The 19,950-nt window shown below is 40.9% G+C and overlaps 1 protein-coding gene across 1 annotated transcript in view; it reads left to right on the top strand.

Annotated features, from left to right (window-relative positions):
• LOC119729487 (RING finger protein 10-like) overlaps positions 1-19,554 on the top strand; it is a 28,866-nt gene extending 9,312 nt beyond the window's left edge. Inside the window, exons 8-21 of the mRNA XM_038202058.1 lie at positions 660-724; positions 1,768-1,821; positions 3,176-3,220; positions 3,772-3,832; positions 5,192-5,265; positions 6,020-6,386; positions 7,958-8,091; positions 9,014-9,131; positions 9,928-10,029; positions 12,001-12,198; positions 13,355-13,473; positions 14,314-14,434; positions 16,289-16,417; positions 18,890-19,554. Of these exons, the coding sequence (XP_038057986.1) occupies positions 660-724; positions 1,768-1,821; positions 3,176-3,220; positions 3,772-3,832; positions 5,192-5,265; positions 6,020-6,386; positions 7,958-8,091; positions 9,014-9,131; positions 9,928-10,029; positions 12,001-12,198; positions 13,355-13,473; positions 14,314-14,434; positions 16,289-16,417; positions 18,890-18,987 (1,685 nt within the window). The 3' untranslated portion in view covers positions 18,988-19,554. The remainder of the gene's footprint in view (positions 1-659; positions 725-1,767; positions 1,822-3,175; positions 3,221-3,771; positions 3,833-5,191; positions 5,266-6,019; positions 6,387-7,957; positions 8,092-9,013; positions 9,132-9,927; positions 10,030-12,000; positions 12,199-13,354; positions 13,474-14,313; positions 14,435-16,288; positions 16,418-18,889) is intronic.
• The last annotated feature ends 396 nt before the right edge of the window (positions 19,555-19,950 follow it).

Consider the following 19,950-nt stretch of genomic DNA (forward strand, 5'->3'; position numbering starts at 1 on the left):
GGTCACCGCTGTTCCCGAGACACACAACGTGTATATTGTACACTGAGAACGACACGAAAAATGTATTCGTACTCCATTGTGTCCGACGTAAACAACCAAGGTTTTTTCGTCTTTTCTCGGGAACGGTAAGACATTAGGTTGGTTTCCTTTCAACCAGATGTTTGAAATAGGCTAAGTAAACAATCCAAAATATGAAATTTTCGGGGATTTCAGGACCTAGTGCCCCTTTAACACCTGGTCTTAAACTGCCAATTCTTAGTCAATGAGAGATTGTTCCATTGAACAATGCCAATGTTGTCCCTGCTGCATCTGGCAACCTTACAGTCTGAAGACTGATGGCTCTTGTTACACTGGACAGGCTTCTTGTTTTGACAAGTGTTACATGTTGATGCGTTTAGCATGTAGTGCTGTGGCTTGCGGTCTGGAGTATCAAATTCAAGATCTGTGGGCACTTCTGCAGGTTGTGGGTTCGAGTCGAGTAACGATTCATAAATTTAACATCGGCGCTTGTTGTTGATGTCTCATTCAAAAGTAAATTACTTTTGTATTGTTAGAAAAATAGTGTTCGGGGTAAAAATAAAAAACATCAGAGACACTACATCTTAAATGGAAATTGAGATTTCTTTTAAAGAAGAAGTTGGTATTTTCTTCACCTGTAGATGATCCGACTGTCACGTGCATGGTCAAGTTATTGTTAGCTTCACCAGAGCAAGTCCGAGAGAAGGTAAAGGTTTGACATCTATAGGTCATAGTCATAGAGCTATAATAAATTTCTAGAGCGCTTACTCCTCATTCTTGCGCGCGGAGACGCTTTGAAGCCGCTGTGGGTACAGACATTTTGAATTCATGTGCATGTTTGTAGAACACAATCAAAATAGATGGATTGAATTTTAAAAGTGTACTCTAAATGCATCGTGCAAGTAGAAGATACGCAAACAACTTGAGCGTGTCATGACGGTTCAAAAAACATCACGGCGAAAAGCATCTGCAGAGGAGGGACGCGCACACGTTGCGCTGTTTGCGTAGAGCAAAATAACATGCTCATTTGCTGATCGTGCGTGTCGGTTTTGGGCGTATCGGCTTCGATAACGCACCGGTATGGAATACAAACACAGATATGCAAATAGACGTACAAAGTATGTACAAAATTTCTAGTTCTCCATAGGTTTGTGTACAAGCATGGATGCGCCCAGCAGGCATCACTTTTGTACATGAGTTAGCGCTCTAGTAATTTAATATAGCTCTATGGCCTTCATCCTTGAATTAGTCCAAGACCCCTTCAACTTCCTTCAGATATTCACATTAAGCGCTTTTAAGTTTCCACTATATCATTCACATTCAGTAGAAATCCTTTGTTGCTTGTTCGTGTATTCAATACTGTACTTAAAATAAAACCAAAACTACTAAAGTGCTTGTTATGTTGTCATGACAAAGTGGGGAGTCAGGTTGGCGTTGGGGAGTCAGGTTGGCGTAGCGGTACTTTCCTCGCCTTCCACCGCTGTGACCTGGGTTCGAATCCCGCCTGGGTCAATATGTGGATTGGGTTTTCAGTCCTGACCTGATTCCGTGGGTTTTCCTCAGAACATTCTTCTGGGCTTTTCCTCCCACATCTTAAACTGTAATTTCTTCACATTGTCTTCTCTTTACTGGGGCCCATGGGAGATCAGTGGATTCCACTGAATGGGCTACCCAGTTAAAATAAAAAATAAATAAAATATACTCCTGTGTTTGCTTCTCAGAGGTTTGTTTGATTGTTTTCTGTTTTAGATAATTGAACCGGAGAGGGCAGCATTAGAGGCTCAACTGCAGGAAAGGAACGGGGTTAGTATTCATGCACAAGGCTTATGGCTGTGGCTTCTTTATTTCACACACTTGCATTGATATCTGTGAGCCATTAACAAAAAAGTGGCATCAGCAACTGACAATGTGTACTGAATTGACATCTTGCCTAATTTCATGACTCTGCTTACTATAAAAATGGTGAATCTGTGCAAGTGGTAAGCGTATTGCACGTGTTAGCAAGGACTTTCCACTTGGGTGAATGTAACTAAGGATTCAATGCTTGCAGTAAGCATGAATAGCGGTCTACAGTGCAGAATTCCAAGTGTTGCGGTTCTTGAAATTTTGCCCTTGCAAGAATGCTATTTAACCTTAACTCCCTAGGCATATTTGCTAGGATGAACCCTCAATCCTGCAGAATCCTCCGTTATTTCTTAGTTGAGGGGTGGTCCTTGGAGGGGTGACCACTGCCTTACTCCTGCAAAATCCTCCAGCAATCACTGTCGATATGTCGAGACAGAGCCAGTAACATCCTGGAGCAGTGCAGAGGATTTCAATTATAATGTAGTCCTAAATGTATGCACGTCGAGCATAAACAACACAAAGTCTGGCCTAAGACCTTGACACGGTGCATTCTCCGAAATCAGCCACACACTTTTGCCATGTAGCCTCAAACCTGCAAAATCCTCCATTTTGCAAAGAGGATTGTGGAGGATTTGGGAAAGTTAGGGTTAATCTTATGTTTGTTATAAGTTATATGATTCAGCATTGAAACTTACACAGTGTAATAGCTCATTCATAACTGTGTGGCAGTGTAGTGTGAGAGGATCTTATGCTTTGAAATACCATCTCTACTCAAGTCTTGAAATATTAGTTTTTAACATCAATTGTTCCCTACCTCCCTGGCCTAGAAATGGGGATTGTCTTTGTCAGAGTGACTGAATCCCTACCCATGGGGCACCCTTGTCTAAAAGTGTGGCAGCCAGTTTCAATTGCACTGCAAAAAAGACCAAAGTTCTTGTCCTAGGGACTTGTGACAAATACAAACGTAAAGTTGTGTCCGTGCAACAAGGTCACATCTTCTAAAATGGTGTGTGACGTCATGTACGTGAAACACGAGTTTTGAATGTCAAAAGGTCGTATCTCGCTTAAACTAGCCCAGATGTACACACACAGTCAGTGGGCGTCACGTGCACGAGATACGACCTCGTTGCATGGAGGGTATTCGCGCGATACGACTTTGTTGCAGAATCGAGTTTCAACCTTGTTGCACTGACGCGATGATAAGGGGTGGGGCATTGGGATGAGAAAGTATTGCTGTGTTTCTCCCAGTTGTTTAAAAGATAAAGTTGGGTTTTGAAATATTTTGTCAATTTTCAACTCATGTCTTCTGCAGGAACTAGAAGATAGTTTCACTGAAGCAGCTCTGAGGATGATCAAGGTAGAGTACCATTTTGGACCTATTGTAGTACTCATTAATTTAAAGCTATGGGCTTCGTGCACAAGTACTCCTTCAACGGCCAGAAAAGGAGAGTTGGGGGAGACCTAGACTGTTTCCCCGTCTGTCCACTGCATATTTCGAATGATCCAAAGTTATTGGGAGCAGGGAAGAGTCTTGGAGACCATCGCAAGTTAAATTCGAACATATTCGAACGCCAACAATGCCTGACGCTCGCGTGAAGACGCTGTGGCTAATAGCTTTGGCACATTCAGGAAGTCGTAATTTGTGATTTGTGTCTCTTTCAATCTTGACCTCAACTGTCTAACTCCAAAAAATGTGTCCCAGATTTCAGTTGTTTTAACCCTTATGTGCACAGGGCTGTTGTTAGCTACTGCCCAAGAAACGTTTTGATCTGTGCATCTTATCCAAATATTCTGTGCACCAAAGGGTTAAAAACGGTGTTTCTCATGAAGAACACACTTTTTGTATCATCATATATGTCCACCTTGATTCAGTTGTATTCAATTGTTTGCGCTCTTCTTTTCCCTCAGGAAAGAGAGGAAAGTATTTACAAAGTGCACAAGATTGAGGCATTGGCTTCTCATATTGTTGGTAAGTTTTCTACTGACATAATAACTCTTTCCGATTTTCAAAATCTCACGATTTGATTGTCAAATCAAAGATCAGTTGTACTCTACAGATCGTGTCACTGTTTTCTGAAATTTATACGGTAACTACAGCCTGTCTAAAAAAAAATGGTACAATCAGAAAAAAAATTGGTTAAATATGAAATTTCAAAATAAGTCATTCTTACTTGGCATAATATTAAAGAACAAAGCCTGGGCTTTCCAATAGTGTTTGTTTGATCTTATTTGCTTTTGTCAATTCAGAGATATAATCAATTTAGTGCGATACACCAAAATCGATTTTGTGCCACTTTTATGCATGGGCAGAGTTGTTTCGAGTACTGTGCCATGCTGTCTTGAAGCTCACAAAAGATTGCAAGTTGGCAAAAGAAACATACTCGATTTTTGTGTTCCGCAGTAAACTGGAGTTATCTCTGGATTGACAAAAACAAATGAGATGAAACAAAAAGTATTGGAAAGCCTGGTCTTTTTTCTTTACTGTGATGCTCAAAACGACTTACTAATGTTGAGATTTAATATCGATTGTACCATTTTTTTGGAGACAGGCTGTAGATGTCAATAAGTCAGTTCGGTATTTCACGGGCCATTCAGGATAATCGAATGCTCATTGGAGGCGCATGAATGCGCACAAAGTTGGGCGCATGACGCTTGCGTGTTAATAACAACAGTATGGGCGTCTGCGTAGCATTGGGCGTCATCACGTCAACAATTTGTTCCAGAATGACCTTTGACATGGACTACTTTATCGAGATACTGAACTGGCTGATTGATATCCAATCGATTAGCTGTTCTTTTTTTCATGAGATGTGATTGCTGACTAGCGGTATTTGTCATGTTGACCATAGATGCGGGAAACAGGTTGCGTTACAAAACATAACAATGAATTAAGAAATAAAAAATTAAAAGATCGATTTGCCTTTTTGCCTGTAAACGTCTGTTTCATATGACCACATCATGTGATTTTTTGTAACAAGTTTGGCCTTGTGTACAGCTGCAGGGCCCAATTTCTTGGCTCTGCTTACCGTTACCGAAAAATCCCTGCTTTCTATATCAGAGAATTCAGTGCTTACGGTAAGCGTATTTCACGCGTTAGCAAGGAATTTTTGCTTCTGTGCATGCGTAGATCCCGTAACTAAGGATTCTGCGCTTACAGGTCAGCACAGAATTTTTCTGCTTAGCACAAAATTTGTTGCCGTAAGCGCAGAATTCTGTGGTTAGCAGAGCCAAGAAATTGGGCCGGGAAGACTGTCAGAGAGAACATGCTTTTGTATTCATTAATTAACAGACACACTTTGTTAACATTGGTAACTGCTTCGTTTGTAAGGTCTGAATCTGAAAGACGATACTGAAAGGCAGGATGTTGATGAGCCAGTACCTATGATGTCGCCATCTTGTAAGGTACGCAGTCTCAAAGGATAACCAGTTCATATTCAAGTGAAAGCAAAGCAAAAGCCAATCTCTTGACATCAACAATTGAACTTTAGTCGTGATGTTTGACAACACATTCATTTTGCAATAAATATTGGTGTTAAAGCTACAGTCCATCATTTGCAGCTATCCAAAAAGTAACTATGTAATTATTGTTGAAAAACATACTTGGTTGAAAGATAGTAAGGGAACTAAACTCCCTGTGAAATTGTCCTTTCTGGTATGCTGTCATTTTGAAGAAATCAACAAAAGAAGGCCAAGACACATTGTTGGAAATTTCCGTTAGTAGTTCGTTTTTTTTATCGGGCGAAGCGCGCGCAAGCATTGACATGACGCACACACGCGCGCGCCCTCTATATTTCATCAGATCAGTGCGCGACATCATGAAGCGACAATCGGCTAGTGAGAATGTGTCTCGGATGCTGAAGTCAGGCCCAATTCAAAACATGATTCAGCAACTTTTGATTTTAAATTGTGATTCTAGAATGTTGTTTTTCTTGAAATATGCAGCTGAAACTTCATCAGGTTAGTTGTTCAGCACCCTTCTTTAGATTTTGAGCACTTTTTTGCTTCAAACAAACAAAATGCACAAATTACAAATGATGGACTGTACCTTTAAGTGTGAAGTGGCCACTATAACTGGATCTATATTTATGTATGTGTGAATTTTCCAGAGTAATATTGAACAGCACTGGCTAAATTGTTTCATAATTGATCTTTCCAGAATTACAAGCATTATTCCTCTGCCTTCTCTGATGAAGAGTTGGATCTGGCAGAAGATCATGATCCGAATCGTCAAAGTCAAGGATTCACGGTTGAGGAGCCGTTTGAGGACATCGCAGTGTCCCCTGCTCCCAAACAGGATTCTGGGAAGGATGAGGCCATCAATGCAGCTGGTGAAGCCGTGGCAAGGCATCAGTCACCAGGCCTGATCGCTGAGGAGATGGGCGTGACTGAAGGAGGTTCTGAGGAGGACACTGAGAAGGTTGGTGAGGAGCATTACACCTCTGCCTCATCTAGCCCAGAGGATCAAGCCAGAGCAACAGGAGGCAGTGCTAACGGCAAGGATCATGTCTACTACTTCTATCAAGGTTTGTACCTGTCAGTATTCCCTGACAATAATATATGGGTTATTGTTTCTGTTTGGTTGAAGTTGCTGTGCGTAAACATCATTGTTATACCTCTGTCTTGAATACTGTATTTTCATTGGCCTAGAATGATCACACGTTAAGTTTATAAAAAGTCATGGCACACTCCCTGTGGGATATCACATACGTGATATCCCACAGGGAGTGTGCTATGACTTTGTACGTACGGTACGTACGGTGTAAAACGCTTGTATCGTTGGTACCTATGCTATTTTCAACATGTTTTCACACATGAGTGGGAGCAATGAACTAGCAGACAATCAGCTGACTTAAAAACTGATGAAATTGCAGATGAAATTGCCGACTTAAAAACTGATGAAATTGCAGATGAAAATCAATTGTAATTTTTCTAGAAATATAAATGAAACGAAATGATCCATCGAAAGAAAAAAATCCACTCATAGTTATTAACAATAATTCAGTTCAGTTGTCAGTTTAACTGACAATTGTGACACATTAGGAGCTAGTCCAGTTGGACAATTGCTACTGTTGTATCCTGTTACTGTTGCCAACCACAGACTCTAAGGTAGTTTGGCCTTTGGGTTTTTGATGTGTTGGATCCTGTTACACTTCTAGCTTGACAACTGTTGGATGTTGTTCTGTTGGGCAGGGTTTCATAGACAAAATGCCCTGGAGGATTGTGGTAACCCTAACCCTGCTAAATTAAAATGCAACAGAAAGCAACAAAGGTACAAAGTTGTTGCATACTCATGTATTTAGCTGGCAACTTAAGTCCCCATGCTTTGTTGCAACTTGCATCTTGTTGCATTTAGCAGGGTAATTGCTTATAGTGCCAAGGCGGTACAAGAGTATTCACTGTTGCAATTTGTTGCATTTAGCAGGGTTACTGCGTGGTGCCAAGGCTGGTATGCACTGGGTTCACTGCACAATGCAACATAATCCACTGTTGCAATTTGTTGCATTTAGCAGGGTTACTGCGTGGTGCCAAGGCCGGTATGCACTGGGTTCACTGCACAATGCCACAGAATCCACTGTTGCAATTTGTTGCATTTAGCAGGGTTATTATTTCATTTGTAACTGCTCATAGTGCCAAGGCGATACAAGAGTATCCACTGTTACATTTGGTTGCATTTAGCAGGGTAACTGCTTGGTGCCAAGGCTGGCATGCACTGGGTTCACTGCACAATGCAACATAATCCACTGTTGCAATTTGTTGCATTTAGCAGGGTTACTGCGTGATGCCAAGGCTGGTATGCGCTGGGTTAACTGCACAATGCAACATAATCCACTGTTGCAGTTTGTTGCATTTAGCAGAGTTACTGCGTAATGCCAAGGCTGGTAGGCACTGGGTTCACTGCACAATGCAACATAATCCACTGTTGCAGTTTGTTGCATTTAGCAGGGTTACTGCGTGGTGCCAAGGCTGGTATGCACTGGGTTCACTGCACAATGCAACAGAATCCACTGTTGTAGTTTGTTGCTTTTAGCAGGGTTCTTATTTGAATTCAGTTGGATATTGTTGCACATATTGTTTTTTTTCTTCTCCCCATCAGCTGAAGATGGCCAGCATCTGTATCTACACTCACTGAATGTTCGCTGCTTGATCCGCGAGCATGGAAGCTTTGCTCAGTGCCCAGAGAGAATCACAGCTAAGATTGTAGAGGTGGAACACATGTCAATGAATGAGGTGCTTGAAATTTAAAACTTTTACACACATTATTCAGATTTCAGTGTTCTGACTCCCTTTCTATGCACTCATTAGCGTTTGTTTCCAACAATCTAAATTACATTTTAGAAAAGTAAATCCTTCAATTGTATATTCCACACATTTGGAGAATGTTTACGCCTTTCATTTATTTGATTTCACGGGGTGCCCGGCAGAAGGGCATATGATTGTTCTGACGCAAAAATCATTTTGAAGAAAATTGCATTGAAAAGTGTAATGTTCCCCGGCGCGTATTATAAATCGTACGAATTTGTCACACGTATGAATCATGAGTTTGGGAACAACTTGCGTTAATTTCTGACACAAAATGATTAAATTTCATCAAAGTAGATGGTGTTTTCTGCATATGCCCTTTTGCTGGGAAAATTTTGGTCATTACGTGCTATTGCATAAGGGTGTACATGCATATGCCCTTCTGCCAGGCACACGACTATTTAGTGTCATCTATTTTAGGGCAGTCCGGTTTAGTCAGACTGCTTTCCAAACAGGTTGTCAATTAAAAATACATTTAAACTAAAATAAACTGTTAAAAATCAGCTTAAACTTTAAAAAGAAGTAAAAGATTTTTTTTTTTCTGGAAAAATGGCCTTCTAAAATGACACACAATAAATGTAGTTATTTACAGAATTAGTATTCTCTGATTTGTCTTCAGATCTCCTGAAGACGATCAGAGCATAATGATCGGAATGTCAAGTTTTACAACCCACCGGTTCTTTCCAGAACCACACATCTTCCCAAAAGAGATTTCTACATGTACATGGTTTACCGCAAACCTTCAGTAGTTCACACCATTACCACCACCATGCAAAGTTTCAAGTCTTACGCATGTAGAGATGGTTTATTGCAAGGTTGTTAATCATTTCCGATATATGTTTGTCCCCAGGCACTCCGTCGCCGTCTGCGTTATCTTTTCCACCTTCCACTGACCTGTGACTTTGGAATTTGTGAGCTGGAATTCAAACCACCGTTGGTTTCCAAGGCAACCCTGCAATACTTTGCAGGTATGTAAATAAAGCAACGTCATTAACCCTAACTCCCTACGCATTTTTGTTTGGCTGCAGCCTCAATCCTGCAAAATCTTCCAACTGCCTCCATGTAAAAATTGCATGCAGCCTCAATCCTCCAAAATCCTCCTGTTATTTCTTGAATGTGGTCCTTGGAGGGGTGACCACTGCCCCAATCCTGCAAAATCCTCTGGTAATCACTGTCTGTATCTTGAGGCAGAGCCAGTGACATCCTGGAGCAGTGCGTACGATTTCAAGTATAATATAGGCCTACATTTATGCACAGCTGAGCATAAACAACACAAGGTCCGGCCCAAGACCTTGACACAGTGCATCCTCCAAAATCAGCCACACATTTTTGCCATATAACCTCAATCCTTCAAAATCATCCATTTTGCAAAGAGGATTTGGGAGGATTTGGGAAGGTTAGGGTTTAATAAAGACCTTTAAAGCATCTTTGATGTACACCTTTGCAAGATCAGTTACAAAAGTGATTCTGATTACTAAAGACAAGAAAAAGTAACACCATATTGACATCATAATTCTTCAGAGAGTTTTTGGTTTGTATTCCAAATACGAAACATATACTTAGTACCAGTCAATAAAAAAAGAATACATGTTATCCAATCTTAAAGTTTTTTAATGCATTAAGTGTTGAAGAATTTTACCGATATTCTAATGTTTAAAAAAAGGGCAAACTAGAGCCGTTATTAGATGTGACATAAATCAAACCAGCATTATGGTAAGACTCATTATCATGCGGCTAAAGAAGATGTTTATCTTTGCTCAACAGGAGATTTCCAGCAAAGGAAAAAAGCACGGGAGAGGAAAGTCCGCAATGAGAAGAAACAAGAGCGCAAGATGCAACTCAAGGAGAACAAGAGAAACGGCAAATGTGAGTAACTTTACGAAAGCGCCTGATTTGAAATCCAGAAGCTTTTCTGTGGTAGGATATTGTGGCGTTGTCTGTGTCCAGGCCAGGATACTCCTGTTGAACAAAACAGAACCAAAACCAACGAAAACATGTGCATCAGCAGTTTAAAATTACAGGTTTGAATCTGAAGACATTTTCAACTATAATTCCAGGAATCTCTGTGTGTCTGTCTGTATTTCGAATGTCTCTAGAACCTTTGTTGAAAACCATCAGCTGTATTGCTCAGGACCCCAGAATGTGCAGTGTTAAGTTTGAAATTGTTTGGATGAACGGTTCTCAAAATACCAGAGGCCCAGACCATACAAACGTGTAGGGCTCGCTCACTGACGGCCATCTCTGTAGGAGAACTGCAACTGCGTATTTTACACAAGCGCGCATTGCGCAGTGTTGAAAATGTTCCAAACACGCGCACTTGTTGCTCGAAATGTGTTCAAAATACGAAGCAGCCGATGTGAGTTATGCAAGTTGATGCTCAAAATGCTGATGCGCTTGGACGGCCTGTAGGAAATGACGTCATTTGAACGAGACCTAGACAGACAGCGCCACGCACTGCTGCACATTTTGAACGGGCGCTGCACTCTATACTGCGCCACGGGTACGGCCGGGTTAACACATGCAAATGGTGGTTGGCTGTATGGGCTCAATCATTTCTTGCAAGGGGAATATCGCCTAATGGTGAGTTGGGCCTCCACCAATTTTTGAAGGGCACGATCACACATCGGTGAGGTATAGATACGTCGCACTGTTATTTGGTCTCTGCACTCTTTGCTGCCACGTTTGTAGGTCTACCAAACGCCAAGCAATTTCCCAGTTCCAAACGGGGACGTTTTGAACGGGCACTGCACTAGTCTCAATAACGCTGAATGCTAATGCTGGGCCTGTTGGTATAAGAAATGAACAAGTGGAAAATGTCACCGAGTACAAGTATCTTGGGACAGTCCTTGATAATAAATTGGAACAAAAATTAGCAGAGAATATGTGCCATGGCCAACCTGAGGCTCTATTTTCTCAAGAGGTTAAATTCTTTCAATGTCCGTGATTCAATATTGCATCTATTCTACCAGAGTGTTGTTCAGTCAATCATTTCTTTTAGTTGCATAGTATGGTACAATAACTTAACTGTAAATAACCGGAAGAAAATTGAACGGATCACAAAAAATGCAAGACAGATAATTGGTTTGGAAGTAAAAACCGGAGAACGAAACTGCCTCTCCATTTTCATCTGTACACATACTCCGATCAGGAAGATTTCAAATTAGGTTTTGCCCTTCACCGACGTTGAAGGGCAAAAGGAAGATTTCATGCACTCCCCACTCACACAAACTGGTTCACATTTCCTTGTCTACCTAGTGCTATTCATCTCTACAATTGTAATTTTATCAGATAAATACTGTTTGCAATGTTTTTATAAATTAGATGAGTTCTTTTTAAAAATAAAACTTAGCATATTGGTTTGCAGATTTGAGTTGTTGGTTTTTTTTTTCAATAAAGCCCGGTTCATACTTCACGCGAATGCGAATGCGAAGCGAATTTGACATCATGGCTTGTTCGCAGCGAACTTCGCCCGAGTTGAAATATGTTCAACTTGTACGAATTTGCAGCGCGAATACTTGCCATGACGTCACAAATTCGCTTTCGCTTTCGCGCCGAGTATGAACCGGGCTTCAGAAAGTTTTTTTTTATAGATTCTTACCTATTTTGTTTGTTTTTCTTTTTTTACACTTCACATTCCCAAAGTAGGGTATTATTTTGTTTTAATCTTTGGTTTTTTTTTAAAAATTGTCTTGTCACTTTAATGTAAATTCTTCATGTGTTTCAATACATGTATACTCTTTTGTATGTGGACATTGGGAAGATGAATTTCACTTTTAAAGTTTTTTCATTGCGATGAAATAAAATATTGAATTGAATTGACCTTTCTCATCCCCACAGATGTTCCTCCAAAGTTCTCCTTGCAAAGCAGCATCCAGTTCCCCTCCTTTGGTGTAGACTCTGTACCAGGGGATGTTTCTTACGTCATCTCTGAGACATCATCCAGTGTAACCTCACTAGACTCGCCAGCATCTTCGTCAGTTGGTTCACCCACAAGTCTTAGCCAGGAGGAGACTGCATATGGAAGTCTGGCCCAAGGTATAAATAATCCAATAATCCAGTTCGGTATTTCAACTGTGCATGTGCACATCAAGATTTGACGATTTTTCTTGTCGTGTTCTGAAGTAACAATTTGCGAACAATATTTGGACAGCAAAGTGTTTTTAAGTGTCTTGTGTGTCCAAACTTTTGAGCGAACGAATGTTTCCATCTCTTTTGGATTGCACGAAAAATTACATAGAGTGCAGATTCGGTAACCACGACCCCCAAAGCCTTGTGTGCATTTTTCTGCTGCATTTATCCCGAAATAAAAATCTTTGCATCATGTTGTGCACCAGACTATTTTGGAATACCAAACTGGCTTATTTTCCATTATACAACACCTGAATAAATCCCCGTCATCTGATTAGTGGATCGTTGATCACATGTCATTGAATTATTCGTACCAACGCGCACGTGGCGCGCAGCGCACAGTGCAATGGAAGTTCTATTGCACGGTGAATAGAACTTCAATTGCATGGTGTCACTGCTGCTGGTGGTGGCGCTGTTTTAAATCGAGATAAATTGAATATGATTGTTCTCAACCTGTTGAACAGTTTGCATTTATATAAACTTGATGAACTTGTCGAACTTTTAAACAGTTTTCAACCTGAATAAATTGGCTATTAAAAGTCAACCAATCAGATGACAAGGATTTATTCAGTTGTTATATAAAACAAATAATGATTGTTTCACGTTCGTGCAATGAAAGAATAATTTCATTCGGTGACAGATGAATTGTTCCATTCCACTCGGCTTCGCCTCGTGGAATGGAACATTTCATCTGTCACCTCATGAAATTATTCTTACCATTGCACTCACAAACATTCATTATTTGTATACCATCATCTGTTGACTGCACAGCAGGTAACCACAAGCTTGCTGAAACTGCTGAAACTGCTGCAATCTTGAGCCAAAGATGTAATTTGATCTGGCTGCAGCAAACCATCAGGATGCGAGGCAGTACCGTCCAGCACCAGGCAAATGAAGAATGTGCCACAGGAATTAAAGCTGACATGATCTTACAAGTCTAACAAGAGAACCTGAATTGGTCAGGTTACAGATGTTTGCATTTGGACTCCACTGTATTAACCACAAACCCTCTACTTGCAGTAGTCATGGATATTAACATCACGTTTCTATGGCTTCTTTTCAGCATCTGGGCATTGTGGACTTGGCTCAGATAGTACAGGTGGTCCATCGCCTGTCATTGGAAGCTGGGCATCAGCTGCCAGTGCAGAGGAGCACACAGCCTCCTGTCCATCGTTTGCACAGGTACAGATCTCACAGTCGAGGAGATTTCAAGCCCCAAAATGGAAAGATTTGTCTGTAAGAAAGAAAAACCCTAACTCCTATAGACATTTCTTGGAACCTTCCTTAACCCTAACCGAACTCAACCCATCAACATGATCAAAGTCCAATGGCAGGTGTTGTTAAAATCTGTTAGAATGGTACAGTACCCCTAAACAGATGGTCTTTTACATTGTGTTTGGCGTACGTCCAGAAACTAAGTCCAACAGTGTGTGTGTATGATTTCCCATGTGGGTGTTGGAATTTGCCTGGATAGGTATGGTTCCTAGTAAATTATGCTAGGGAGTTAGGGTTAATCTACCCAAAACCTCCACTTTCACTTTCAAGGGGCATCAGCCCCATGTGAAGTAATTGTCGCTGAGACTTTTCTTCTTTCATCCTTCAAAATCTCCCATAGCTTCTTGGGGGAATTTGAAGGATCCAGGAGGGTTAGAATTAAGCAGTAACTGCCAAGAAGAATGAGTAGCATCATCAGCCTCGACCACCTATTAAAGATTGTATGCTCATTCCTTGGTCTAAACTTTGTGGTTTGGTTACCTTAATGTGACGACGGTTACAGCTATCAGCCAATTTGAGAAAGTTTGCCAGTTATTCAACAAATTATGCTGGTTATCTTGGTAATGCCGATGCTATAAATACCTCAATTCTGAGGTTTAAATTTTGATCAGCTAGATTTCATTCCCAGATCCAAATGCAAAAGCAGTACTGAAGGACTCTGGCTAAGCATAGCAAGATTCTGGTTTATCAATCTGTTATGTAAAACATTCGTGTTCAGTGTTATAGGAGTCTGATTTATTTTCACAGATGTTGCGTGAAGGTAAAACTCGAGCAGAGACTAGTAACTGGCCTAAGATGGAAAAGGCAGGGGGAGCCAGAAGCCTGACTGACAAGCCACCAGGAGAGATCAGAAAAGCATCAGGCCCAGGTAGAGCACTTTAATCCATTCTTATGGAACATCACAAAAGTCAGAACGTTCCTGTTCCGTATGAAACGTTCCTTTAACCCTGACCCTGCCAGACGCAACACAGTGCATCAGGTGGAAAAGTCTGGAGCACTTTGATGCATTCACCTATCAACACCAGTGCATAAACAGCCACTTCTGAGACAATGAGAGCTAGTCCCATTGAACAATGCCTCAGTTGTATCCTGCTGCGTTGGGGGACCACGGACTCTGAGAAAGTTTGGCCTCGAGACTTTGGGCCTGATGGATCTTGCTGCACTGGGCAGGCTTGTCACTTTAGACAAGTGTTGCATGTTGCTGCGTTTCGCAGGGTTTCTAGCCAAAACACTCTGTAAGGTTAGGTTAGGGTTAAGGAACACTGTGCATTCCCAGCATGTTCCAAACTGGAACAGGCTATTCCGGAGTAAACATGCACGCGCATAGCGCAACCTTCCCTGGCGAAAACACATTGCGTTGGGCTGTTCCCAGTGGAAACAAGGCGTGTTCCCAGTGGAAACAAGGCGTGTTCCCAGTGGAAACAAGGCGTGTTCCCAGTGGAAACAAGGCGTGTTCCCAGTGGAAACAAGGCGTGTTCCCAGTGGAAACAAGGCGTGTTCCCAGTGGAAACAAGGCGTGTTCCCAGTGGAAACAAGGCGTGTTCCCAGTGGAAACAAGGCGTGTTCCCAGTGGAAACAAGGCGTGTTCCCAGTGGAACAAGGCGTGTTCCCAGTGGAAACAAGGCGTGTTCCCAGTGGAAACAAGGCGTGTTCCCAGTGGAAACAAGGCGTGTTCCCAGTGGAAACAAGGCGTGTTCCCAGTGGAAACAAGGCGTGTTCCCAGTGGAAACAAGGCGTGTTCCCAGTGGAAACAAGGCGTGTTCCCAATGATCCAGTTCGGTATTTCAATGACTCGAGGTCATTCGGGATAACATCACTGATGTGATGTTACGTAATGTTACACAATGTTACGCGCACGCCCATTCTGCTGGCAAGCGGTAATGCGCCTTTCAAACATTCAATTATCCCGAATGACCTGTAACCCATATCATTGTGCACATGCGCAGTTGAAATACCGAACTGGCTTATTGGAACAGGTGATGTTCCATGTTGGAACGTTCCAAGCATTCCAACTTTTGAGACGTTCCTTTATTGTGCTGCTGGAAGTATGGTATAGTGTTTGGTGAAGAGTAATTAGAAGGTCAGGGATTTGAATCCAGCTGCTAACGGTGTGCCGTGTCCTTGGGCGAGTTACTTCACCCCACCTGCCTCTCTCTTACAACTAGAAGTAAAATGCTGTTTCATGCCACGAGGGGAAAACTTACAGTGAGCTTCAGAATGTAAAACATAGAATGTTATCTTGAGCTCCAACGATTTTCAACTGTTACTGAGGCCACTTTTTTAAATGCAAATGGTTGAAAAATGGCAACAACAAACATGTTTTTGATCGCTTTATACTTTACGGAAGAGTGGCTGGAGTTTGATTCGAATCTGCAACATTTGGAACACTATACCACGCCCAGCCCAATGGTGGTGGTCTCCTACAATAGGTATAGTCAGGCATGCAACTTTTCCTCGGATCAGCTGATTTCCTCTTTTTGTACTTCCCATGTGTGCCATTGAAAATAGAAAAACACTGTACAAAGTCTGGGAAAAATTTGAATTTCCTCTTTTTTTGTGATTTCCCAGTTGCATGCCTGTATAGTGTTTCAGGAGATTGCAAGTTTCAATCTTGTGTCAGTCAATTTCTTAGTTCTATCTAATATTGAGTAAAAGCGCTCCTAGACATTCCCCAATTGTAGGTTATTTGATGAAACCAAATGAACTTTGTTCTTTAATACAGGCCCCGATGGTAGTGACGACAGCTCTAATGAAGACTATGTCCCAATTCCTCAATACAAAGATGCATTCAGTGATGCTATACAAGCTGCATTGGACAAGGCTGCCATACAGGCAGCTAGTCATAAGACAGGTCAGTATGTGAACAATCTGCCCACCCATGCTCATATGACATGATTCCAAATCTTCAAGGTGAACAATTGGAAAAAAATGATTTAAAAAAAAGTATAAACATTTTAGCTAAAAATATCAGAAATGAAACTGGCCTATTGGAAAAAACTCGGAAACTAGGCCGAACAAAACTGTGTGTCCGGAATCTGGGCCGAGCTGCAGTTACACATGTACGTATGTACAATGCACTTCATGCCAAATTTCTGGACACCACCTCCCTCCTGTTTTATTTTAGATCCACACGAAATTTTACGTTGAGAAAAATTTTCAGTGTTTCCTTCAAAAACAAAGAAGTTTTCTTCTTACTTTAGAAAGTTGATGAAAAAGTCCGAAAGACAAGTGCACCATTCATAACATACAATCATGTCCATTCAACCACACAACTCCACTACTAACGTACAAGGGGGAAAATCGGACACTATTGAAATGTATCACTTATGCTCTCTTCGCCATCCTCAAGATCCTCGTGATTTTTAATGCATTGCATTTTGTACAACTAAATCTGAAACCTCCGAAAAAAATCGGTCAACCTGTGGATAGGATTGCAGTCGAACTTATTTCCAGCTGTAAACTACTCCAATCCGGGCTAACTTACGTGCATCTATCATACAGTCTGTGCACTGACCACTAGTAGAACAGATTAAAATTGCGCTTGCAATACAGATGTTGTGCCATTTTCATCACATTCGTTGAAATTTGATTTTGAAAATCAGACTTCCAATTAAAATCGGAAAAGTTTCATCGCTGAAATATAGCTAAAAACATATAAAAGGCTTCTGCAAACTGGTGCCGTGTTATGTTGCGCTCATTAGTAAGAGGATCTAATGTTTGAATCCATGAAAATCTCAAATGCAAAGTCTTTATTCCTGCTTCCTTCCCGTGGCAATTTGGCCATTCCATGCCAACTGTCCTAACTTTTTGAGAAGTCAGGTCATCGTCTCAGTTTTGGATGAAGGTTTAAAAACAAATACCTCTGTGTATATATGTAAAATTTTAGTCTGCGAGATTTGACCCATTTGAAATACATTGTCCCATCCCCTATTTCACATTTTCCGTTGTCGATTGAAGGTGGCTTTTGTTTTGCTTTTTTTAAGGACTATGTCTCAAAATGGCATGGATTTGCATGATTTCTGCTGTCAGAAGTCAACTTTCTTGTCAACTTTTTGATTTACAGGTCTTCAAACAAACCTTTTATGACTACACAAGGTTTTTTCCTTCAATTTGTTCTTTTTGCTTCTGTGCCTTAATGGCCAAGAGATGCTCCTGAATTGTCAACAAGCATCAAATAAATTCAAATTAACGAATACATTTTTCCATATCTAAACATGGATGGATTTTTTTCATTGGAAGTCTCGTACAAAAGTAAATAACTTTGCTAGAAAAAATAGCAGTTGCAAAAGAAACTGGACTTTCAGGGTGAAACCATAGAGCAAGGACCCAAGGAGTTCGTACTCCAAGACTTCAAAAGTAAAATGATGGTCGCCGCGCTCGAAAGCTACAATAGAAAGCACCTGGCGCCAGCTTGCTCAGTTGCTCACCACGCTAATCTCGACACAATAGAGATCCGCGCTCACTAATGCCAAAAAAAGGAGTTTGCCTGGCTTCGTAGACAGTACCATGGTAAATACGCATGCGCAGTTGTCATACATCGCTAAAAATGAATGATTTTGAAGTGTTTGTTCGGAGTTGGCTAATACTGGCTAACAATGTGGTCAACATCACTGAAACAATCATTTCATGAAGAACAAAATGCTCTGTACCTTTAGTGTGAAAACTTGTGAAATTTTCCAAAAAAACACATTTCATCAATGATATATTGCCAATTAAAATGTCTGAAAATACATGAAAACTTATGTGAAAGAAATCCAATTTATCTCCAAATTACAGGGACAGATAACGCTTTTAAGCACCAACAACTGCACATTGCTAACTTGAGTTCATAACTCACATCTAACAACTGCGCAGTTGTAAAAACCTATCTTGTCGTAAAATATATTTTTCAAAAAAGAGCAGCGACGTGACATGACTTATTATGCAGCATATAGGGAGGTTGTTGTTACCAACTAAAAAGGCGGTGACGATCATCGTGTTCAAAGGCCGCTGGCATTCACGCTTTGAATGGTCGAGGCTTGCGGTCACAGTGCTGTAGCTAGAGACATTCCCGAGGGATTGGTATGTTAATGGTCAAAATGTAAATCGCCCAAGAGTTCTGACTCCTTGGGTCCTTGCTCTATGGTGAAACTAAGACAATAGCATTAGCGCAGACAGTACATCAATAAGGTCACGATACATCTTCTTTTGGTCAGTCGAAGTCCTTATCTCTAGACTGGCACTTGGGCCATTTTAGTCTGCTGTGTGCTCTACCAGTATTATTCCTATGCCTCTCTGTCTCTGCTTACGTGACATGCCTCTCTTGCTTGTGTGTTTGCTGCAGATGATGATGTGACTTCATCTCCTGGCTCTTCCAAGCGAGGCAAGAAAGGAAAGAAGAAACAACTGCTCTTTTCCACAGCTGGCCCACGTTTCAAATGAGACCTTAAAGACATCAAATCTTGTCTTTAAGAGTTAGTTTGTAAATTGGCGCAGGGAAGGGAAATAAACATGGGTGTGAAAGTGGCTACTGAGGGGCAGTACAAAATGACACGGCAGACACAAGGTATAATGCCATAAACAAAAGTGGCAACAAGATGGAGCTGCTGTTTCATATATGTAGCTTCTGTGAGCAGGCTAAAAGAAAACTTCTGATGTATAGATTTTAAATGAAGTTGCTTCATGGCTTTCATTCTTTCATTTGGACATTTGTGGTTTTCCACAATGTTTGATATCAAAATACATGTAGCTGTTTACAAGTTTTACTGATTTTTCGGCAAGAAGTTTGATAACAAATTGGTTGATTTCCCACTGGAATTATTGCTTTTTTGTTGTCCCTTATTTGAAAGAATGGCAGCTAGACACAAGTTATAATAATATATTGGGAGCTTCAATAAAAAATAAAAATTATAGTAATATTGTAGAAACAAATCCTCTCGAGTTGCATTTGTACCATGAACATTATATTATGGTTTGCCATTTGGAGATAACAGAGGATGTGATTTTCCATTATGATCACCACACTTAAAAAGAGTGTTCTACTATTGTATTGCAAGGGAATGCTTAAAAGCAATCAAATTGTAAAACAGGCTTTCTTACATGTGCTTTATCTAAATCTGAAACGTAAAGTGTGTAAGAATGTACTCTTCTTGCTGAAACACGAGTAATTAATGCCTTTGCTGGTGTCATGAAAAAAGAAGAAGATATTTTTGGTAATGGGCTTTGGTTTCTTTGCTTAAAGAATTATTTGCAAACTTAACTCCTGTATTTAGTGTATGCAGATGCAAAAGTATGTTATTTAATACGAGGATAGTGAGTACCGAAGTGTGACATCATTTGGAACCAGACAGTGTAGCGCAAACGAATGGAGTACGCACGTTTTGATTCACGGGCTGAATCACGCGC

The sequence above is a fragment of the Patiria miniata genome, unplaced genomic scaffold (genome assembly GCF_015706575.1).
Source record: "Patiria miniata isolate m_02_andy unplaced genomic scaffold, ASM1570657v1 HiC_scaffold_1, whole genome shotgun sequence".
NCBI lineage: Eukaryota > Metazoa > Echinodermata > Asteroidea > Valvatida > Asterinidae > Patiria > Patiria miniata.